The 18,745-nt window shown below is 47.6% G+C and overlaps 1 protein-coding gene across 1 annotated transcript in view; it reads left to right on the forward strand.

The window, feature by feature from the left end:
• The first annotated feature begins 5,271 nt into the window (after positions 1-5,271).
• Positions 5,272-18,745, forward strand: part of LOC122878576 (fibroblast growth factor 12-like) — a 56,594-nt gene continuing 43,120 nt past the window's right edge. Inside the window, exon 1 of the mRNA XM_044201480.1 lies at positions 5,272-5,658. Coding sequence (XP_044057415.1) covers positions 5,631-5,658 — 28 coding nt within the window. The 5' untranslated portion in view covers positions 5,272-5,630. The remainder of the gene's footprint in view (positions 5,659-18,745) is intronic.

Here is an 18,745-nt window from a genome sequence, read left to right on the forward strand (position 1 = left end):
CTCCTTGTTTCCTCCTCTCCTTGTTTCTCCTCTTTCCTCTCTCCTTGTTTCCTCCTCTCCTTGTTTCCTCCTCTCTTGTTTCCTCCTCTCTCCTTGTTTCCTCTCTCCTTGTTTCCTCTTCTCTTGTTCTCTCTCCTTGTTTCCTCTCTCCTCCTCTCCTTGTTTCCTCCTCTCATCTCCTTGTTTCCTCCTCTCTCTCTTGTTTCCTCTCCTCCTTGTTTCCTCCTCCTTGTTTCCTCCTCCCTGTTTCCTTCTCTCCTCTCTCTCTTGTTTCCTCCTCTCCTCTCTCCTTGTTTCCTCCTCTCCTCTCCTCTCTCCTTGTTTCCTCTTTCTCTTCTCCTTTCCTCTCCTTCTTCTCCTTGTTTCTCTCTCTCTCCTCTCCTTGTTCCTCCTTGTTTCCTCTTTTCTCTTCTCCTCTCCTCCTCCTCTTTGTTTCCTCCTCTCCTCTCTCTCCTTGTTTCCTCTCTCTGCTTGTTTCTTCTCTCTCTCTCCTTGTTTCCTCCTCTCCTTGTTTCCTCCTCTCCTTGTTTCCTCCTCTCCTCTCCTTGTTTCCTCCTCTCCTTGTTTCCTCCTCTCTCTCTCCTTGTTTCCTCCTCTCCTTGTTTCCTCCTCTCCTTGTTTCCTCCTCTCTTGTTTCCTCCTCTCCTCTCCTTGTTTCCTGCTCTCCTTGTTTCCTGCTCTCCTCTCCTTGTTTCCTCATCTCTTGTTTCCTCCTCTCCTTGTTTCCTCCTCTCTTGTTTCCTCCTCTCCTCTCCTTGTTTCCTCCTCTCTCCTTGTTTCCTCCTCCTCTCCTTGTTTCCTCCTCTCCTTGTTTCTCCTCCTTGTTTCCCTCCTCTCTCTCCTTGTTCCTCCTCCTCTCTCTCCTTGTTTCCTCCTCTCCTCTCCTTGTTTCCTCCTCTCTCTCCTTGTTCCTCCTTCCTCTCCTCTCCTTGTTTCCTCCTCTCTTGTTTCTCCTCTCCTTGTCCTCTCCTCTCCTTGTTTCTCTCCTCTCCTTCCTTCTCTCTCTCCTCTCCTCCTTGTTTCTCCTCTCTCTCTTCCTCCTCTCCTCTCCTCTCCTTGTTTCCTCCTCTCCTCCTCTCCTTGTTTCCTCCTCTCCTTGTTTCCTCCTCTCCTTGTTCCTCCTCCTCTCCTCTCCTCTCCTCCTTGTTTCCTCCTCCCTCCTCCTCTCTCTCCTCCTTGTTTCCTCCTCTCCTCTCCTCTCCTTGTTCCTCCTCTCTCTTGTTTCCTCCTCTCCTTCCTCATCCTCCTCTCCTTTTTTCCTCCTCTCCTCTCTCTCCTCTCTTGTTTCCTCCTCTCCTCTCCTTGTTTTCTCCTCTCCTCTCCTTGTTTCCTCCTCTCTTCTCTCTCTCCTTGTTTCCTCCTCTCTCTCCTTGTTTCCTCCTCTTCTCCTCTTGTTTCCTCCTCTTTGTTTCCTCCTCTCCTCTCCTTGTTTCCTGCTCTCCTCTCCTTGTTTCCTCCTCTCCTTGTTTCCTCCTCTCCTGTCCTTGTTTCCTCCTCTCTTGTTTCCTCCTCTCCTTGTTTTCTCCTCTCCTCTCCTTGTTTCCTGCTCTCCTCTCCTTGTTTCTTCCTCTCCTTGTTTCCTCCTCTCCTCTCCTTGTTTCCTCCTCTCCTCTCCTTGTTTCCTCCTCTCCTGTCCTTGTTTCCTCCTCTCCTCTCCTCTCCTTGTTTCCTCCTCTCCTTGTTTCCTCCTGTCCTCTCCTCTCCTTGTTTCCTCCTCTCTTGTTTCCTCCTCTCCTCTCCTTGTTTCCTCCTCTCCTTGTTTCCTCCTCTCCTCTCCTTGTTTCCTCCTCTCCTTGTTTCCTCTTCTCCTCTCCTTGTTTCCTCCTCTCTTGTTTCCTCCTCTCCTCTCCTTGTTTCCTCCTCTCCTCTCCTCTCTTGTTTCCTCCTCTCCTCTCCTTGTTTCCTCCTCTCCTCTCCTTGTTTCCTCCTCTCCTCTCCTTGTTTCCTCCTCTCTTCTCCTCTCCTTGTTTCCTCCTCTCCTCTCCTTGTTTCCTCCTCTCCTTGTTTCCTCTTTTCTCTTCTCCTTGTTTCCTCCTCTCCTCTCCTCTCCTTGTTTCCTCCTCTCCTTGTTTCCTCCTCTCCTCTCCTTGTTTCCTCCTCTCCTTGTTTCCTCCTCTCCTCTCCTTGTTTCCTCCTCTTCTTGTTTCCTCATCTCCTCTCCTTGTTTTCTCCTCTCCTCTCCTTGTTTCCTCCTCTCTTCTCCTCTCCTTGTTTCCTCCTCTCCTCTCCTTGTTTCCTCCTCTCTTCTCCTCTCCTTGTTTCCTCCTCTCCTCTCCTTGTTTCCTCCTCTCCTCTCCTCTCCTTGTTTCCTCCTCTCCTCTCCTTGTTTCCTCCCCTCCTTGTTTCCTCCTCTCCTTGTTTCCTCCTCTCCTCTCCTTGTTTCCTCCTCTCCTCTCCTTGTTTCCTGCTCTCCTCTCCTTGTTTCCTCCTCTCCTTGTTTCCTCCTCTCCTGTCCTTGTTTCCTCCTCTCCTCTCCTCTCCTTGTTTTCTCCTCTCCTCTCCTTGTTTCCTCCTCTCCTTGTTTCCTCCTGTCCTCTCCTCTCCTTGTTTCCTCCTCTCTTGTTTCCTCCTCTCCTCTCCTTGTTTCCTCCTCTCCTTGTTTCCTCCTCTCCTCTCCTTGTTTCCTCCTCTCCTTGTTTCCTCTTCTCCTCTCCTTGTTTCCTCCTCTCTTGTTTCCTCCTCTCCTCTCCTTGTTTCCTCCTCTCCTTGTTTCCTCCTCTCCTCTCCTTGTTTCCTCCTCTCCTCTCCCCCTCTGTGGTATTGTCCTGCTTCCTGTTGTCTCAGCACCTGTCCTCCACCTGCTCTCCTCTCTCCGTCTCACTGCTTCCTGCTGCGTTTTGCTCGTGCTCAGTTCTTCCTCTTCGTCATCAGATCCGTCGCCGTGCCAACCAGAAACCATCCATCATCCTCCAAATATAAACTCAACATAAGGTGTTTGTGCTGCCGGTCGGGCAACAACAAGCCGCCGCACTGAGGACCGCAGCCTCTCCTGCTGCGGGGGACGAATAAAGCCGGGACGAGGTGGACTTACCTGTCCTGTCTCAGTTTCATGTCCAGAGTCCAGACGCTGTAACTAACAATAACACTGCTCTCACTCACTGAATGTTTCTATGAACACTTCCTGCAGATGTTTCACATTAAAAGCCTTCCAGCTTTCAAGCAGTGTAACGCAGTATTTCATTTTCCTGCCTAAATGAAATAACTGGTTAATGACGACACTTCAGTAGAAATACAGTAACAACAAGTGAGTCGCAGCACGTCCGTCGTGTTTCTGTGTGCATTTTGAAGTATCGCATTGGATGGAAACACCTTTTTCCGAAAATTCTGACGTAGTGAACGTTTAACTCGCGTGACTGATCAGCTGTTTCCGCTGCCGCCATCTTCCCGGATATTCCCACAATCCCCTTTTTCTCTCGTAGATGGTGAGACATCAGTGTGTGGATGCAGGGCCGGACTGAAAATTATTAACTAATTATTATATAATTAACTATATAATGTTAGTATATTCATATAATTACATTTGCCCACTTCCTGATTTCTTATTTTTTTGCATGTTTGTCACTTAAATGTTTCAGATCATCAAACAAATTTAAATATTAGTCAAAGATAACACAAGTAAACACAAAATGCAGTTTTTAAATGAAGGTTGTTATTATTAAGGGAAAACAAAATCCAAACCTACATGGCCCTGTGTGAAATAGTGATTGCCCCCTAAACCTAATAACTGGTTGCTCCACCCTTAGCAGCAACAACTGCAATCAAGCGTTTGCGATAACTTGCAGTGAGTCTTTTACAGCGCTGTGGAGGAGTTTTGGCCCACTCATCTTTGCAGAATTGTTGTAATTCAGCCACATCTCAATAGGATTCAGGTCAGGACTTTGACTAGGCCGCTCCAAAGTCTTCATTTTGTTCTTCTTCAGCCATTCAGAGGTGGACTTGCTGGTGTGTTTTGGATCATTGTCCTGCTGCAGAACCCGAGTTCGCTTCAGCTTGAGGTCACGAACAGATGGCCGGACATTCTCAAACATTTTGTTTTCCCTTAATAATAACAACCTTCATTTAAAAACTGCATTTTGTGTTTACTTGTGTTATCTTCGACTAATATTTAAATTTGATTGATGATCTGAAACATTTAAGTGCTACAAACATGCAAAAAATAAGAAATCAGGAAGGGGGCGAACACTTTTGCACACCGCTGTATGACAGTATACCACTTTCACCGTTGGACGGCACAGCAGTTTAATTGTCGTAGATTTTGTTCCTTCATTACATCCTTGTACAAGAAAAATGGTTTGCCTCTCATTTGTTAATGCGAAGTACAAAGGTAGCGGTAACGCTGGAAAGAACTGACGCATCCGTCTCGCTCTTGTATAATTTTGGCACTCTGTTTTTGCAGATGCGCACGTTAATGAAGGCACTGAGCCCAAAGGACGGGGGGGGGGATCTACCAGTTTAATGCCCAGAAGGCACGTCGGCCGGGAAAGTGCTGGTCTGCCAGGTGGCCAGTCCAGACCGGGTGAATGTGGTCAGAAGACTAGAAAGTGCCGTCCATTTACCCTTGAAACACGAGTTGGAAACACGACTACATCGCTGACCCGACCCTTTATCCTCACATGTAAATGATTCATTAATAATCAATAAGGGCGTTCACGGCGTCTCACTTATACTGGGCTCTGATTGGCCGCTGTTATGCTCAGTAGAAGACCTAACACCTTTGAGCTCTCTGACCTCCACCTTTTTATTCTGAAGGTCAAAGTCTCGTCGTTCCATCTAAAGGAATATTTGCTGATGTAAACGTGAAGTGAGAGGCTCGCTAAAGGCCTGAGCATTTAAGGGTTAAATCAGTGGCTGGTTCTGGGGGCCGCTCTCTGCCCCGGGGGCCCCCGAATCACTGAGTCCACCCCTGATCCTACAGGACAGGATCCCGGGACACACTGATGTCAGCCAGTGGTGGAATGTAACTAAGTACATTTACTCGAGTCCTGTACGAGTGTTAGTACTTTTACTGCAGTGAAGGATCTGAGGACTTCCTGCACCGCTGATATTAGAGCAATTAAACAGGTTGGGGGTTCAAGTCCTTCTGCGTATCCTCCCGTGATGCCTTGCGGTGGAACCCCCAGATATTAAAAGCTCCCGTAGGTTCCCTCCTCACACCATCATCATCAGCATCATCATCATCAGCATCATGTCACCTTTAAAAACTCCTCCGGCGGTGACGTCACGTGAGCTGCAGCAACACGGCGCGAGCAGAGAGAGAGAGAGAGAGAGAGAGAGAGCAGCAGCGCGCGGACACAGCACAGGTGAACGCACGAGCCTCAACGTCCGCAGGAGGAAGCGAACAGCGAAGAAGAAGAAGGAGCCCCCGCTGCCAGGAGGCTTTCAGAGAAAACTCTGTTTTTATCCGCGCGGGTCGGTTCCTCCCGGTGCCTCCTCCTCCTCCTCCCTCCTCCTCCTCTTCCTCCTCCCTCCCGCCGGTATCGATCTATCAGCGGCTGATTACCGATCAGATTTTCTCTGGCTCGACGCTTGTTGACTACAGCTGATTCGGGAAGGACAGGGAAGTAGGCAAGTGGATTTGTGACGGAAGCAAGAGGACCACCGAACCGAACCGAGCCGAGCCGCACCGGGAGATGGAGGGCAAAGAGAAGGCACCGGCAGGTAGGAGACTGGAGGGGTGGATGGAGGGATGAATACTGATGGAGGATGATTGGTACTTTCCTGACACTGTAGGGGTGGATTGGAGGAAGTTGGTGCTGTTGGGGTGGAGATGCTGATGGGATGGAGGGGTGATGGAGGGATGGAGGGGTGATGCATGTTGGGTATAAGTGTACTGCGGTATCCTGCTGCTCACATCCTGAATGCAGCTGCACCATAGCTTATAGGTGTGGTTATTATGGGATGGTGTGCGGTGTGTCTGTGTGTGTGTGTACTTAGTGAGGACTGAAACACGTTGTTTTACCTACAGAGTGAGGACATTTTGGCCGGTCCTCACAACTTCAAAGGGCTGTTTGAAGGGTTAGGGTAGCTTTATGTCCGTGACGGTCCTCACAAAGATAGAAGTACGAGGATGTGTGTGTGTTTGTTTTTAATCAGACAGCAGAAACGCTGAAGCCTGATGCAGCAAAAACACAGAGAGACAGACAGGTGAGAGACAGACAGGTGGGCTGAGGGAGAGACAGACAGGTGAGAGACAGACAGATGGGCTGAGGGAGAGACAGACAGGTGAGAGACAGACAGGTGGGCTGAGGGAGAGACAGACAGGTGAGAGACAGACAGGTGGGCTGAGGGAGAGACAGACAGGTGAGAGACAGACAGGTGGGCTGAAAGAGAGACAGACAGGTGGGCTGAGGGAGAGACAGACAGGTGATTAGCCAGAAAGAAAGACAGGATGTCGCAGGCAGACAGGTAAGAGCATAAATAGACAAAACAAGGCAGTGAGACTGACAGAAGACGTGGACAGGGGGTGGTAGGGACAGATAACAGGACAGAGAGACAGACAGGATGTTTGACAAATGGTCGGGGGTCTAAGAGACAGACAGGACAGTTGGAAGACAAACAGCAGAGCTCGGAAACAGGAGGGCAGAGAGACAGGTATGAGGTAGAGAGACAGACAATAAGGGAGGAAGACAGGGAGGGTTAGGGACAGACTACAGAGAGACAGAAAAGAGGGCAGAGAGACAAATAAACAGACAGACAGACAGACAGGAAAGTTTGATAAACGCCAAAGAGACAGACAGGAGAGCTTTAAGACACACAGGGGGGTCAGAGAGACAGACGGGGGGTCAGAGAGACAGACGGGAGAGCAGAGAGACAGACGGGAGAGCAGAGAGACAGACGGGGGGTCAGAGAGACAGACGGGAGAGCAGAGAGACAGACGGGGGGTCAGAGAGACAGACGGGAGAGCAGAGAGACAGACGGGGGTCAGAGAGACAGACGGGAGAGCAGAGAGACAGACAGGGGGTCAGAGAGACAGACGGGGGGTCAGAGAGACAGACGGGGGGTCAGAGAGACAGAAACAGACAGACAGCTTTGAGGACAGAGTGTTTTTATGTGTGTTTGGGTCCATACGGAGCGATGCGTTCGGTATCGGCGTCTTACTCATCGTAAAACACACTTCACTGAAACTTGACAGAAGACATTCGGCGTCATGCGTGCTGATGACTTCTATCAGCAGCAGCTCAGCGTTTACGTTTCATAAAAAATAAATTTACACAAATACGGTAAATATACCGTAAACCCCGGTGAAATGTCAGGAAGGTACGCAAAACAAGTACCGCCCAGGACTAATGCATTCTGGGAAGTGCAGTTCTTTCCAGTGAGACTCGCCTCAGAGGAGGGAATCAGTTGTAGCTGAACCACAACTGTCAGACTGACACACGTCCAGGCCTCTGAGACGGTCTGCGGTCTCAGTCCAGCGGCGGGAGACGTTCGAGGTGACAGAGAGACTGGTCAGTAATTGAAAGGTTGCTGGTCTGATTGCTGGTTTTAAATTGTTGTGCCCTTGAGCAAAGCATTGACCCACATCCCCCCTCTGAACTGTGACTTTATTCTTTATGTGGATCCCCGTTAGCTTCCACAGAGTGTGATTGTAACGTAACTGTGGCAGCTGTGATGGCTGACTGACTCAGTTGCACCGTGGGAGGAGGAAAGATTACAGATGTGCCTCTGAGAGACGATGCGTTTACACCTTTTCAACATCTGTTGAAGTCTCCAACCCCCTCCAGTATCAGATTTCAGCCCGTCTCGAATGCTTCTGCTCCGCCCGAGACGCATGAAGTGACTCAGTGTGAACGGACTCTTATTGCTGCTGTAAATAACAAGCTGAATTCCTTTTGGTTCAGATATTTTGGGACTGTAGTTCGTCCCGTCTGCGGAGTCTCGTGGCCGCGAGAGGAAGCTGATGTCAGCCCGTGATGAAGAGCAGAGAGTTAGAAGCCGGAGTGAGTCAGCCTTCTGCTGCTCATGAGGCAGCTCGTAACACAAACGCTGTGTAATATCACACACTGCGGCCCAGCGTTCAGCCCGCCTCGACTGTGATATAACTAAAGGAATAGTTCAACATTTCATGGCACACATGAGACTTTTGGACGTCGATCTGCATGACTGTGTGTTAAAGGAATAGTTGGACATTTTGGTAAAAACGTACTTTCTTGCAGAGACTCAGATGTTCAGGTTGATACCACTCTCATGTCTGTACCGTAAATATAGCAGCCTGTTAGCTTAGCTTAGTGTAGTAGTGTGATGATATGAACAGGGCGTTGTCCTATGTGGATTAAGCAGACACTTTTATTTTACAGGTTGACATTTCCTGTTATATTTCCTATGTTCCTATTATGTATCGTAGAAAAGGTTTCAGTCGTAGTCATCTGGACACTGTTTTCAGAATCGAGACGTTTCGGCTCCCATCCGGAAGTCATTCTCAATTGTGAAAATGGTCTGAGAACTCAGAAATTTAAGCTACTCTGTGTTACATAAGCCCCGCCCTCAGGAAGGAGTCTACCTGAGTATCTGTTAATAGCTAGTTTCACCTGAAACTGACCTAATAGTTTCCATGATGGCCCAGTAATCAGTAATCAGGCCTATTGTTTTCTGGCTGCACCTCCCTCATCACTGTTAAGTACCTGATTAGCATGTGATTGGCTTGACCACGGTGTTAATACACTGTGGTAAACTTTGGGCAGATTACGATAGAACACTGCTGGACGAATGAGGGACTACACCGTCTTATTCCTATTATGTAGTTAAAGGCGGGGTATGCACGACAAATACCATGATACAGAGCGAACAACGATACAGCAAGTAATGTAACTAACGTTAGCTAGGTTGTTGGTTAGCTTAGCCAGGTTGTGGGTTAGCTTAGCTAGGTTGTTGTTAGCTTAGCCAGGTTGTTGGTTAGCTTAGCTAGGTTGTGGGTTAGCAAACTGTCGCTACAGCTGCTGCTGCGAAGCTAACAGCCAGAGAGGACGAGACGGTTTCCCAGAGCAGCACAGCAGCTCCAGACAGCGACGCTCACAACTCTCCTGCTGCTACAGCTAACATCACAACAACAACAGATCTTGGCAAACTAGAAAGTCAGCTAAATGTCCGCGGGCAAGTCGTTTAACGTCACCTGACACACAAATCATGGCTGGAACAGTGTTGTGCGGCTCGGTCCGAGCCTCTTTGTGTGTTTCCTGTTCACAGAGTACGAACACCGGAGGGTTTTCAGCGCTCACACTGAACGCACAGCTAGCGGACTGGAGGAGATATTTGCTGAATCTGACAAAAAGACGTGTATTGGAGTAGAATCGCTGACCACACCTTTTAATATGTTGCAAATATGTTTTATGGGCGTCAACATGGTTTCACGTGAATATGTGACGCCTTCCTATAAAAGGAAATGTTCAGTGTAATAACAGGAAGTATCACAATCCTCCGTGAGCTTTACTTCCTCTCCGCTCTGTTTACTCTCAGTGCTTTTGTTGCACATGTGATGTTAAGTTAAACAAGCGTGGTGACATTTTTGCGTTTTAGAACTGCACTTTTATTTATTCTCATGCATAAATACGAGTGTTGGGACCATGTTTGCTAGCGTGGGGTGTTTAGTGACTTTGCTCGTGATGTTACGCAGACACAGAGAGCAACCCTGGGAATGTTTTGTGTCTTCACAACTAGAGCCGCTATATTAGCGTAAAGACTGGAAGCTGGGGGAAACAGCTGGCCTGGCTCTGTCTAAAGGTAACACAATCCTCCTACCAGCTGCTCTACAGCTCGCTGATGAACATGTCACATGTTTAATCTGCTCAAAAACAAAGCGAAATGACAGTTTGTGGTTTTACGGGGGTTACGTGCCGGACCGCTTCTTGGCCGGGAGCAGTGACTTCCTGTCGTCAACAGTGAGGTTTCCAGGAACCATCGCCTGAGAAAATACTACATTTTCTCTATTTTAACAACAGTTAGTTCAGACTGACGAGAGTTCCAGTTTCCAGCTGCTGGTAGAGGAGTTCGTCTGCTGGATCTACTGGTATGTGATTGACAGGAGGCGGGGCCTAAAGAGGCGTGGCCTAACGCTACCGCGGAGAACAGTAATGTGTTTGTGTGTTTGCAGGTCGAGCACAGTTTGTTTACAGCAGTCAGATCAGCGTGTTGTATTGATTCTGGGATCAGATCCACACGATTCAGGACTGTAGTGACCTGCTGCCCAGAACAGAGAAACCTGAGAGACTGAATGGACGCACACGCACGCACGCACACACACACACACACACACACACACACACACACACACAGTGTCCCAGATGAGGTTTGCATTTCTTGTCGATTTGTGTTTGTGTTTCTGCTGATCAGCTGAGAAACACCCAAACACTGTCTGAGTCAGTGTGTGTGTGTGTGTGTGTACTGGCTGTCAGACACAAAACACACAACATAATAACACAACTTATTTAAAGGATCCTCCCTCCGCTCTTTATTCCAAATTCAAACTTCTGTTCGAATGTGGGACCAAACTCTGAATTCAAACTGTAATAATCTAGTTTGAATTCAGAGTTTACAGTCTATAACCACAACAGAGCGTTTGAAGCCGGCGGGCCGTTTTGTTGCGTAAAGCTTCGGTTTGGATTATTTTCAAATGTTACTTAATAATCAAATTCGCTCTGTCTCTCTCTGACTCGGCCAATCGTATGTGTCGATGCGTGTCATGTGTCGCAGGTAGATGCGCACTGCCTGCTGGGAAGCAGGAGGACAGACAGCGAAGCCAATGTGTTGCGTTAGCATTGCGTTAGCCTGGCGAGCTAACCGCCAGTGACTCAGGGAGGAAACATTATGCGTTCGTTGTGACAGCAGGTAAAAACGACACTGGCTCCATTTAAAGGTCCTGATCTCGCAGCCCTCCTTCAGACTCCCTGCGGTCTTCATCAGCAGGTCTACTGGAGTCCACATTACAGAAGTCACAACTGCCCTTAAAACCCAGCTTTTTGAACCAGCTCGCCCTCTTTAACTGCTTCTGCATCTTATTTCATACCACAGTGTCGAGTTGCTGAGCCGCGCTCTGTTGGTTGCACTGATGTTGTTCTGGTGTTTTGTTGTTTATTGTATGTTTTAATACTGGTCTTGTATGATGTAAGGTGACCTTGGGAAGTGCCATAAAGGCGCCATTAAACAAGATGTATTGGTATTATTATTAAAGAGCCTGGTGCTGGAGTCAAAGTCTGTTCTGGATTACAAACGATTGGACCGTCGGGCAGGCGCTGCAGTGTTGCATGCTGGTAGTTGGCTGCAGTGTGCCGACGAGCCGTGTTCTGCTGTCAGATTACTTATTTTTTATTTGTGAGAAAGTCTTTCCGAAGCTGCATATAACTTTGTCTTCGAAACGCAGCCTCTGTCTCGGGTCGAGTCTCAAATACCGGGCGGGTTCAGTCGGGTCTGAAAGGTGCAGGTACGGGCCGGGTTCAGGTCTCGGTTTAAGGGCCGTGCAGAACTCTATCTCATATTTTGTAAAGAAGCGAGGTGGACCTTCCCGCTGTCTCTGAGTGGATGACAGAGTGTAACACCGTCACTGTGGGGAATGGAATTACTGGCCCTTTGACCTTGATGCGCAGTCCTGTGGAAACGGTCTCGGCTCAGATTTATCCCCGGCCGCATCGCGGTGCTGGGGAGGGATGATTTAACAGCCAGGGCGGACAGTATGCGCTCCAGTTCAGTCTCTGGTAGCGATGATCCACGGCCGTATGGGATACGTGTTTTTAAAATCAACATATGATGACGGCTTTGCAAGAGCTGCAGTTCTTTTGTTGCTTCGCACGCACCGGCCTTTTAAAACACCGGCGTCCGTCAGGATTCAAGAGAAAACAATCAGTTAATCCCAGGAAGTGTTCCCAGTGTCGGCCATGTTGATGTGTCAAAAAATGAACTACGCACACACACACACACACACACACACTCATCGGCCTGTTTGTGCTGAGCTCAGCATCTCGTGCTGTTTATGTTCACCTCCCAGGGGTGTGTGTGTGTGTGTGTGTGTGTGTGTGCGCCCTCCCTGTTTTATGGCCGCTTGTTCTCTTTACTGGTTTCTCTGGTCTCCATCGTTCCCAGCAGCTCTCCTCGGAGAGGCGGTTGTGTTTGTATTTGATTTCATTTCAACTTTATTTAAACGCACAGAGGAAAACAACACATACGCCTGATTCTAAAACCATCCAACAGCTGATGGCGCATGACATCATGCACATGTCCATTTAAAGGAGCAGGTGCTTCAGGACCGGGGGGCTGCTGACAAGGAAACGTCTGAATTAAGGCTTTTTACACAATTTAACAGTAAGCCATTTTGAATCAGTAGATTAATCGATCGGTTGATTGACAGAAAAACTCCCTCCATCTGGTGTCATAGTCTCTGTTTTATGTGGTGGGCATTTTTCTGATTTTCTTCTGAATTGTATTGACCAAACAATGAATCGATTAAAAGATAATCGGCAGGTTAATCGATATTGGACATAATAACTTACTTAGTTGCATTTAATTTAAACTTTATTCAAACCCAGAGCTTCCCAGAGGACGTGAAGTCGTACTGTAGAGTGCGAGTCAGTGAGTTCAGCCGTTTTCTTCCCCTAAGAAGCTCCTGCTCAGCTAAAATATTTCCGTCCTTAAGCAGGTGAAAGTTTGTTTGACGCGATGCAAACTCGGGGCCAAACGCCACAAATGTGGTCATTTTGGTGACAATTAGCGTTACTGCAAACCAGCCGCAGCTCTGTGTGCCGTCACTGTCGCGAGGCTGTGCAAGAAAGACGACGTCTGTTTCACTGACAGCGCCTCCTAGTGGTCGTACACTTTATGACTCTTGTCCGTCAGGAGCCATTGCTATAAAAACAAAGGTCAGTTGGAGAGAACGTATTATTATTGAGAATTGTTTACTGTGTATTTAGTTTCTTATGATCGTATAGTTTGTATTAATCTGCTTTGCAACCTTGTATTGTCTGCAGTTGCGCCAATAAAGCCACTTGAATTGAAATTGAACAGAGTTGACGCAACTCTCTCTCTACACGGCTCTGGAGCAACCGCAGCGACGCAGTGGCCTGCAGCCGCTGGGAGCAAAACCTAAGAAGAGTCCAAGAAAAGTTTCACAGAAGACGAAGGATTGCTAAAAACAAGGAAGCGATGGACGCCGAGGACAAACACGGATAACCGTTGGTGTAGCTTTAGCTTTTCGTAACTTTAGTAACTAATCAAATATGAGCTAAACATTTTTCAGTAGAAAACTATGTTGACTCCTCTCTGGTCTGAACCCTCAACATGTTCGGTACAAACCTTTCTTGTTTAAAACTACGCAGATCACAAATACAGACCTGGAGTTTAATTTCAGGAAGATAATCACGATGTTGGTCAGAAAAATAGTTGTTAAACTGTTTTGGAGAGATGTTGGTTCAGCTTTGTGGTCATTCTGAAAGATGTGTTTCTAATGAAATGTTTAGTCTAAACGAATATAAAGGTGATATCATGTCTCCTCTCAGTGTGTTTCAGTACTAGCATGGAGCCTAATATCACTCAACATAATCGATGCTAAAGTGTTAGCATGTAGCTAATGGATGCATTGATGGATGATGATGTCGTCTAATTTCTCACGATGTAACCTCCGTGTTGACCAGCGGGACAGTCTACAAAAACGGGGCGTGTTCCTTTAAGAGTGTCGCCATGGAGACGGTGTGGAGGGGCGAGAGACAGCGAATGAGAGAATAAGGGAGCGAGCGAGCGAGCATAACCTTAAAGTGTATAGTCATGTAGAGAGAGAGAGAGAGTCAGTCAGCAGACCTTTCAATTATTTATGAGGCTCTTCTGCAAATGGTCTCTGCAACACACACACACACACACACACACACTCGCACACACACACACACACACACTCCCTGCTGTAGCTGGGTTGATGAACGGTCTAATGTAATGCGGCTGCAGCAGATGAACAGGGTGGATGTCTGAGTGCTGCAGCGCTGCATTAACACCCCCATCAGCCTCCAACTACACACACTGCAACAATGACTGTACGCAGCGCCAACCGCTTCCTGCATGAGGAAGCATTTACCTCGTCAGAGGACGAGTCCCGACCTGAAGCCTCGGACCTGTTTGTACATGACATTAACGGACCGGTCTGCTGTCAAACCTCATGTTCAGACTAACCAACGCGTCGCTGTGTCTCTCAGCACCGTCTCACTTCCGAGCCCATTGGTTCCTGCTGAAGACGTGAATCTTTAAAAACACTGATATATATAGTTTCCTGTTGAAAAAGGTAGTTTTTATCAGACAGGAGGAAGTAGTGCGTCTGTTGGGGACTACTTTCATCGGCGGATTAATACTGACGGCTTTCCAAATTAATAGTTAAAGTTAAAAACTGTAAACTGTGGTGTAATTAAACGTCACTGCCTGATGTTTGATGTGTCACTTTTCCTAAAACATTTGTGCTAATAAACCATTTCACCCGGCTGTGACTCGGCTGTGATCCGGCTGTGACCCGGCTGTGATCCGGCTGTGACTCGGCTGTGATCCCGCTGTGATCCGGCTGTGATTCGGCTGTGATCTGGCTGTGACTCGGCTGTGATCCGGCTGTGATTCGGCTGTGACTCGGCTGTGATCCGGCTGTGACCCGGCTGTGATCCGGCTGTGACTCGGCTGTGATCCGGCAGTGATCAGGCTGTGATCCGGCTGTGACTCGGCAGTGATCAGGCTGTGATCAGGCTGTGATCCGGCTGTGACTCGGCTGTGATTCGGCTGTGACTCAGCTGTGATCCGGCAGTGATCAGGCTGTGATCCGGCTGTGACTCGGCAGTGATCAGGCTGTGATCTGGCTGTGACTCGGCTGTGATCCGGCTGTGATTCGGCTGTGACTCGGCTGTGATCCGGCTGTGACCCGGCTGTGATCCGGCTGTGACTCGGCTGTGATCCGGCAGTGATCAGGCTGTGATCCGGCTGTGACTCGGCAGTGATCAGGCTGTGATCAGGCTGTGATCCGGCTGTGACTCGTCTGTGATCCGGCTGTGACCCGGCTGTGATCCGGCTGTGACTCGGCTGTGACTCGGCTGTGATCCGGCTGTGACTCGGCTGTGATCTGGCTGTGACTCGGCTGTGATCCGGCTGTGATTCGGCTGTGACTCGGCTGTGATCTGGCATGAGGAAGCATTTACCTCGTCAGAGGACGAGTCCCGACCTGAAGCCTCGGACCTGTTTGTACATGACATTAACGGACCGGTCTGCTGTCAAACCTCATGTTCAGACTAACCAACGCGTCGCTGTGTCTCTCAGCACCGTCTCACTTCCGAGCCCATTGGTTCCTGCTGAAGACGTGAATCTTTAAAAACACTGATATATATAGTTTCCTGTTGAAAAAGGTAGTTTTTATCAGACAGGAGGAAGTAGTGCGTCTGTTGGGGACTACTTTCATCGGCGGATTAATACTGACGGCTTTCCAAATTAATAGTTAAAGTTAAAAACTGTAAACTGTGGTGTAATTAAACGTCACTGCCTGATGTTTGATGTGTCCGTTTAGGAAAATACTGACTATAAATAAAAACACACATTAAATCTTTTTTTTTTTTACTGGAAAAACACGCAGAGGAGTTTGAAGTGCTTTACATCCCTGAGTTTTGTCTGCAGGTGTTCTCAGGCTGGAGGTCAGAGAGAGAGGAAGAGCCATAGCATCTACGTAGCCTCGTCTCCTCTGCATTTTGGCATTTTGTTTAGAGAGATTTCAGTGAGTAAAATCCTGCGATCGCTGCGTGTCGGCCGTCTGCGACCTCCAGTTAAAATGAAAATACAAACAATCTTTCCGGCTCATATTACAGATCTTTCTAAAAGTGATGGAAATGGCTGAAAGGTTGAGGTTCTTAAGGTAATATCTCATAGTCTGACCTACCGTCGCATTAATTATTGCTCAGAGACACATGAGATCACGCTAAACAAGGCAGCAAGAACGCTCGTCTTTGAAAAAGGAGGGAGTGAACTACATATTATTATGGGATGGCCCACAGTAGTAGAGCCTGTGAGACAGCAGTCGGTTTAAATGGAATTCATTACACTAACGTAACTACAGGACGGAGGTTGTTGAGTGTAAGATGAAGTTATCATCACACTATTGAATTATCAGTAGGTGTGTATTGGTACTGCAGTATATGTGAACACATGTCGATGAATATATGTAGGTACGTTACAGTATATGTGCCAGTGTATGTTGGTTATATGTGTATATATACAGTGGTGTGAAAAAGTGTTTGCCCCCTTCCTTATTTCTTTTTTTTTTTGCATGTTTGTCACGCTTAAATGTTTCAGATCATCAGACAAATTTAAATATTAGTCAAAGATAACACAAGTAAACACAAAATGCAGTTTTTAAATGAAGGTTGTTATTATTAAGGGAAAACAAAATCCAAACCTACATGGCCCTGTGTGAAAAAGTGATTGCCCCCTAAACCTAATAACTGGTTGGGCCACCCTTAGCAGCAACAACTGCAATCAAGCATTTGCGATACTCTGCCATGCAGGCCATTTTTGTCCAGTCTCTGTCTTATGGTGGAGTCATGAACACTGACCTTAACTGAGGCAAGTGAGGCCTGCAGTTCTTTGGATGTTGGTGTGGGGTCTCTGAATGGCTGAAGAAGAACAAAATGAAGACTTTGGAGCGGCCTAGTCAAAGTCCTGACCTGAATCCTATTGAGATGCTGTGGCGTGACCTTAAAAAGGCAGTTCATGCTCGAAAACCCTCCAATGTGGCTGAATTACAACAATTCTGCAAACATGAGTGGGCCAAAACTCCTCCACAGCGCTGTAAAAGACTCACTGCAAGTTATCGCAAACGCTTGATTGCAGTTGTTGCTGCTAAGGGTGGAGCAACCAGTTATTAGGTTTGGGGGGAAATCACTTTTTCACACAGGGCCATGTAGGTTTGGATTTTGTTTTCCCTTAATAACAACCTTCATTTAAAAACTGCATTTTGTGTTTACTTGTGTTATCTTTGACTAATATTTAAATTTGTTTGATGATCTGAAACATTTAAGTGCGACAAACATGCAAAAAAATAAGAAATCAGGAAGGGGGCAAACACTTTTTCACTCTGCTGTATGTATATATATTTATGACTTACTGTTTGGTTTCTGTGGTTTCTTGGAAGAGTAGCCACGGAGCCGTGTGGGTGGCGCAAAAACACAGTCAGTGTAGTCTGACGCTGCTAGTTTACATTTGCTTGGATTCAGTTGCAGTAATCTGACGTCCTGAATGTTTGTTTCCTTCCAAAGTTACGTAACTCTGCGTTTGTTCATGTTAAAAGCGTGAAAAGCACCATTTCCACCGTCGCTGCATGTGAGTGCAGTAATACTTGTTGTCTGTGTGGTCAGCCATGTTTGTTTGTTATGAGAAAACACCAACAGCCTCCTGAGTAGAAAGTCCTGTTAGCTTTACTTTCTCCCAGCAGCGACAGGAAATACAGAGTTATGTGTTGGTAAGTGAACGCAGCACAAATAGAAATCGTTGTTTGTGGACTTCATGCTGATTTAAGTTCTCATGTACTTTCCAGTGTGCGCTTGTGTGTGTGTGTGTGTGTGTGTGTGTGTGTGTGTGTGTGTGGTTGGATGCTTCCAGGTGTGAGTTTATGGAGTACACACACACACACACACACACACACACAGAGACACACGTACTGTATACATTCGTATAAAACGATGCAGTACATTGAGTACATGAAGAGCCACCCGTGAGATGATGAAGACGCTGAAGAGCAGTGATGCAGGATGGAGCAGTAACCATGGTTACCATTTGGGGTGGGCAGTTTGGACCCAAACAATATCGCGGTAACGATCACAGCATTGTCTCGTTGTTACAGTGTTCACATCAGGAAAGGATTCGAAGTAACGCAGCGCCTCCAGTTTCTGGCTGTTTCTGTTAATAAAACAAAGGAAACAATGCAAATGACATCAAATACCCACAAACCCACGTGGCTGAGGTTGCTACGGCAACATGCAAACACAGCGCCCACAGCGTAAAGGTGATCAGAGGGATCCCACAGTGATCAACCCAACATGAGGGATTATCAATAACCTGAGTATCAATACATTCCTTCACAGGTGGAGACTCAGGCCTGGATATCAGTGTGTGTGTGTGTGTGTGTGTGTGTGTGTGTGTGTGTGAAGCCAGTCCGTCTTAAAGGGACAGTTCACCCCAAAACCGACTTTGATTTATTTGTTTTGTGATTCACCATCTAGTTAAAGACAGTGGATCTGTGTTAACTGCTTCATTCCTTACAAGGATGTCGCTCTTCTTCATCTTTTATTCCCCTTTTTAATCTGTATCAAGTATAATAAATTGAGGAAGAGGAGGAGAGTCTGTTGTTTACTTAATTCCCACTTTTCCTAAAACATTTGTGCTAATAAACCATTTCACCCGGCTGTGACTCGGCTGTGATCCGGCTGTGATCCGGCTGTGATCCGGCTGTGACTCGGCTGTGATCCGGCAGTGATCAGGCTGTGACTCGGCTGTGATCCGGCTGTGACTCGGCTGTGACCCGGCTGTGACTCGGCTGTGATCCGGCTGTGACTCGGCTGTGACTCGGCTGTGATCCGGCTGTGATCAGGCTGTGATCCGGCTTTGACTCGGCTGTGATCCGGCTGTGACTCGGCTGTGATCCGGCTGTGACCCGGCTGTGATCTGGCTTTGACTCGGCTGTAACTCGGCTGTGATCTGGCTGTGACCCGGCTGTGATCTGGCTGTGACTCGGCTGTGATCCGGCTGTGATTCGGCTGTG

Source organism: Siniperca chuatsi, linkage group LG7 (genome assembly GCF_020085105.1).
Source record: "Siniperca chuatsi isolate FFG_IHB_CAS linkage group LG7, ASM2008510v1, whole genome shotgun sequence".
In the NCBI taxonomy this organism is placed as follows: Eukaryota; Metazoa; Chordata; class Actinopteri; order Centrarchiformes; family Sinipercidae; genus Siniperca; species Siniperca chuatsi.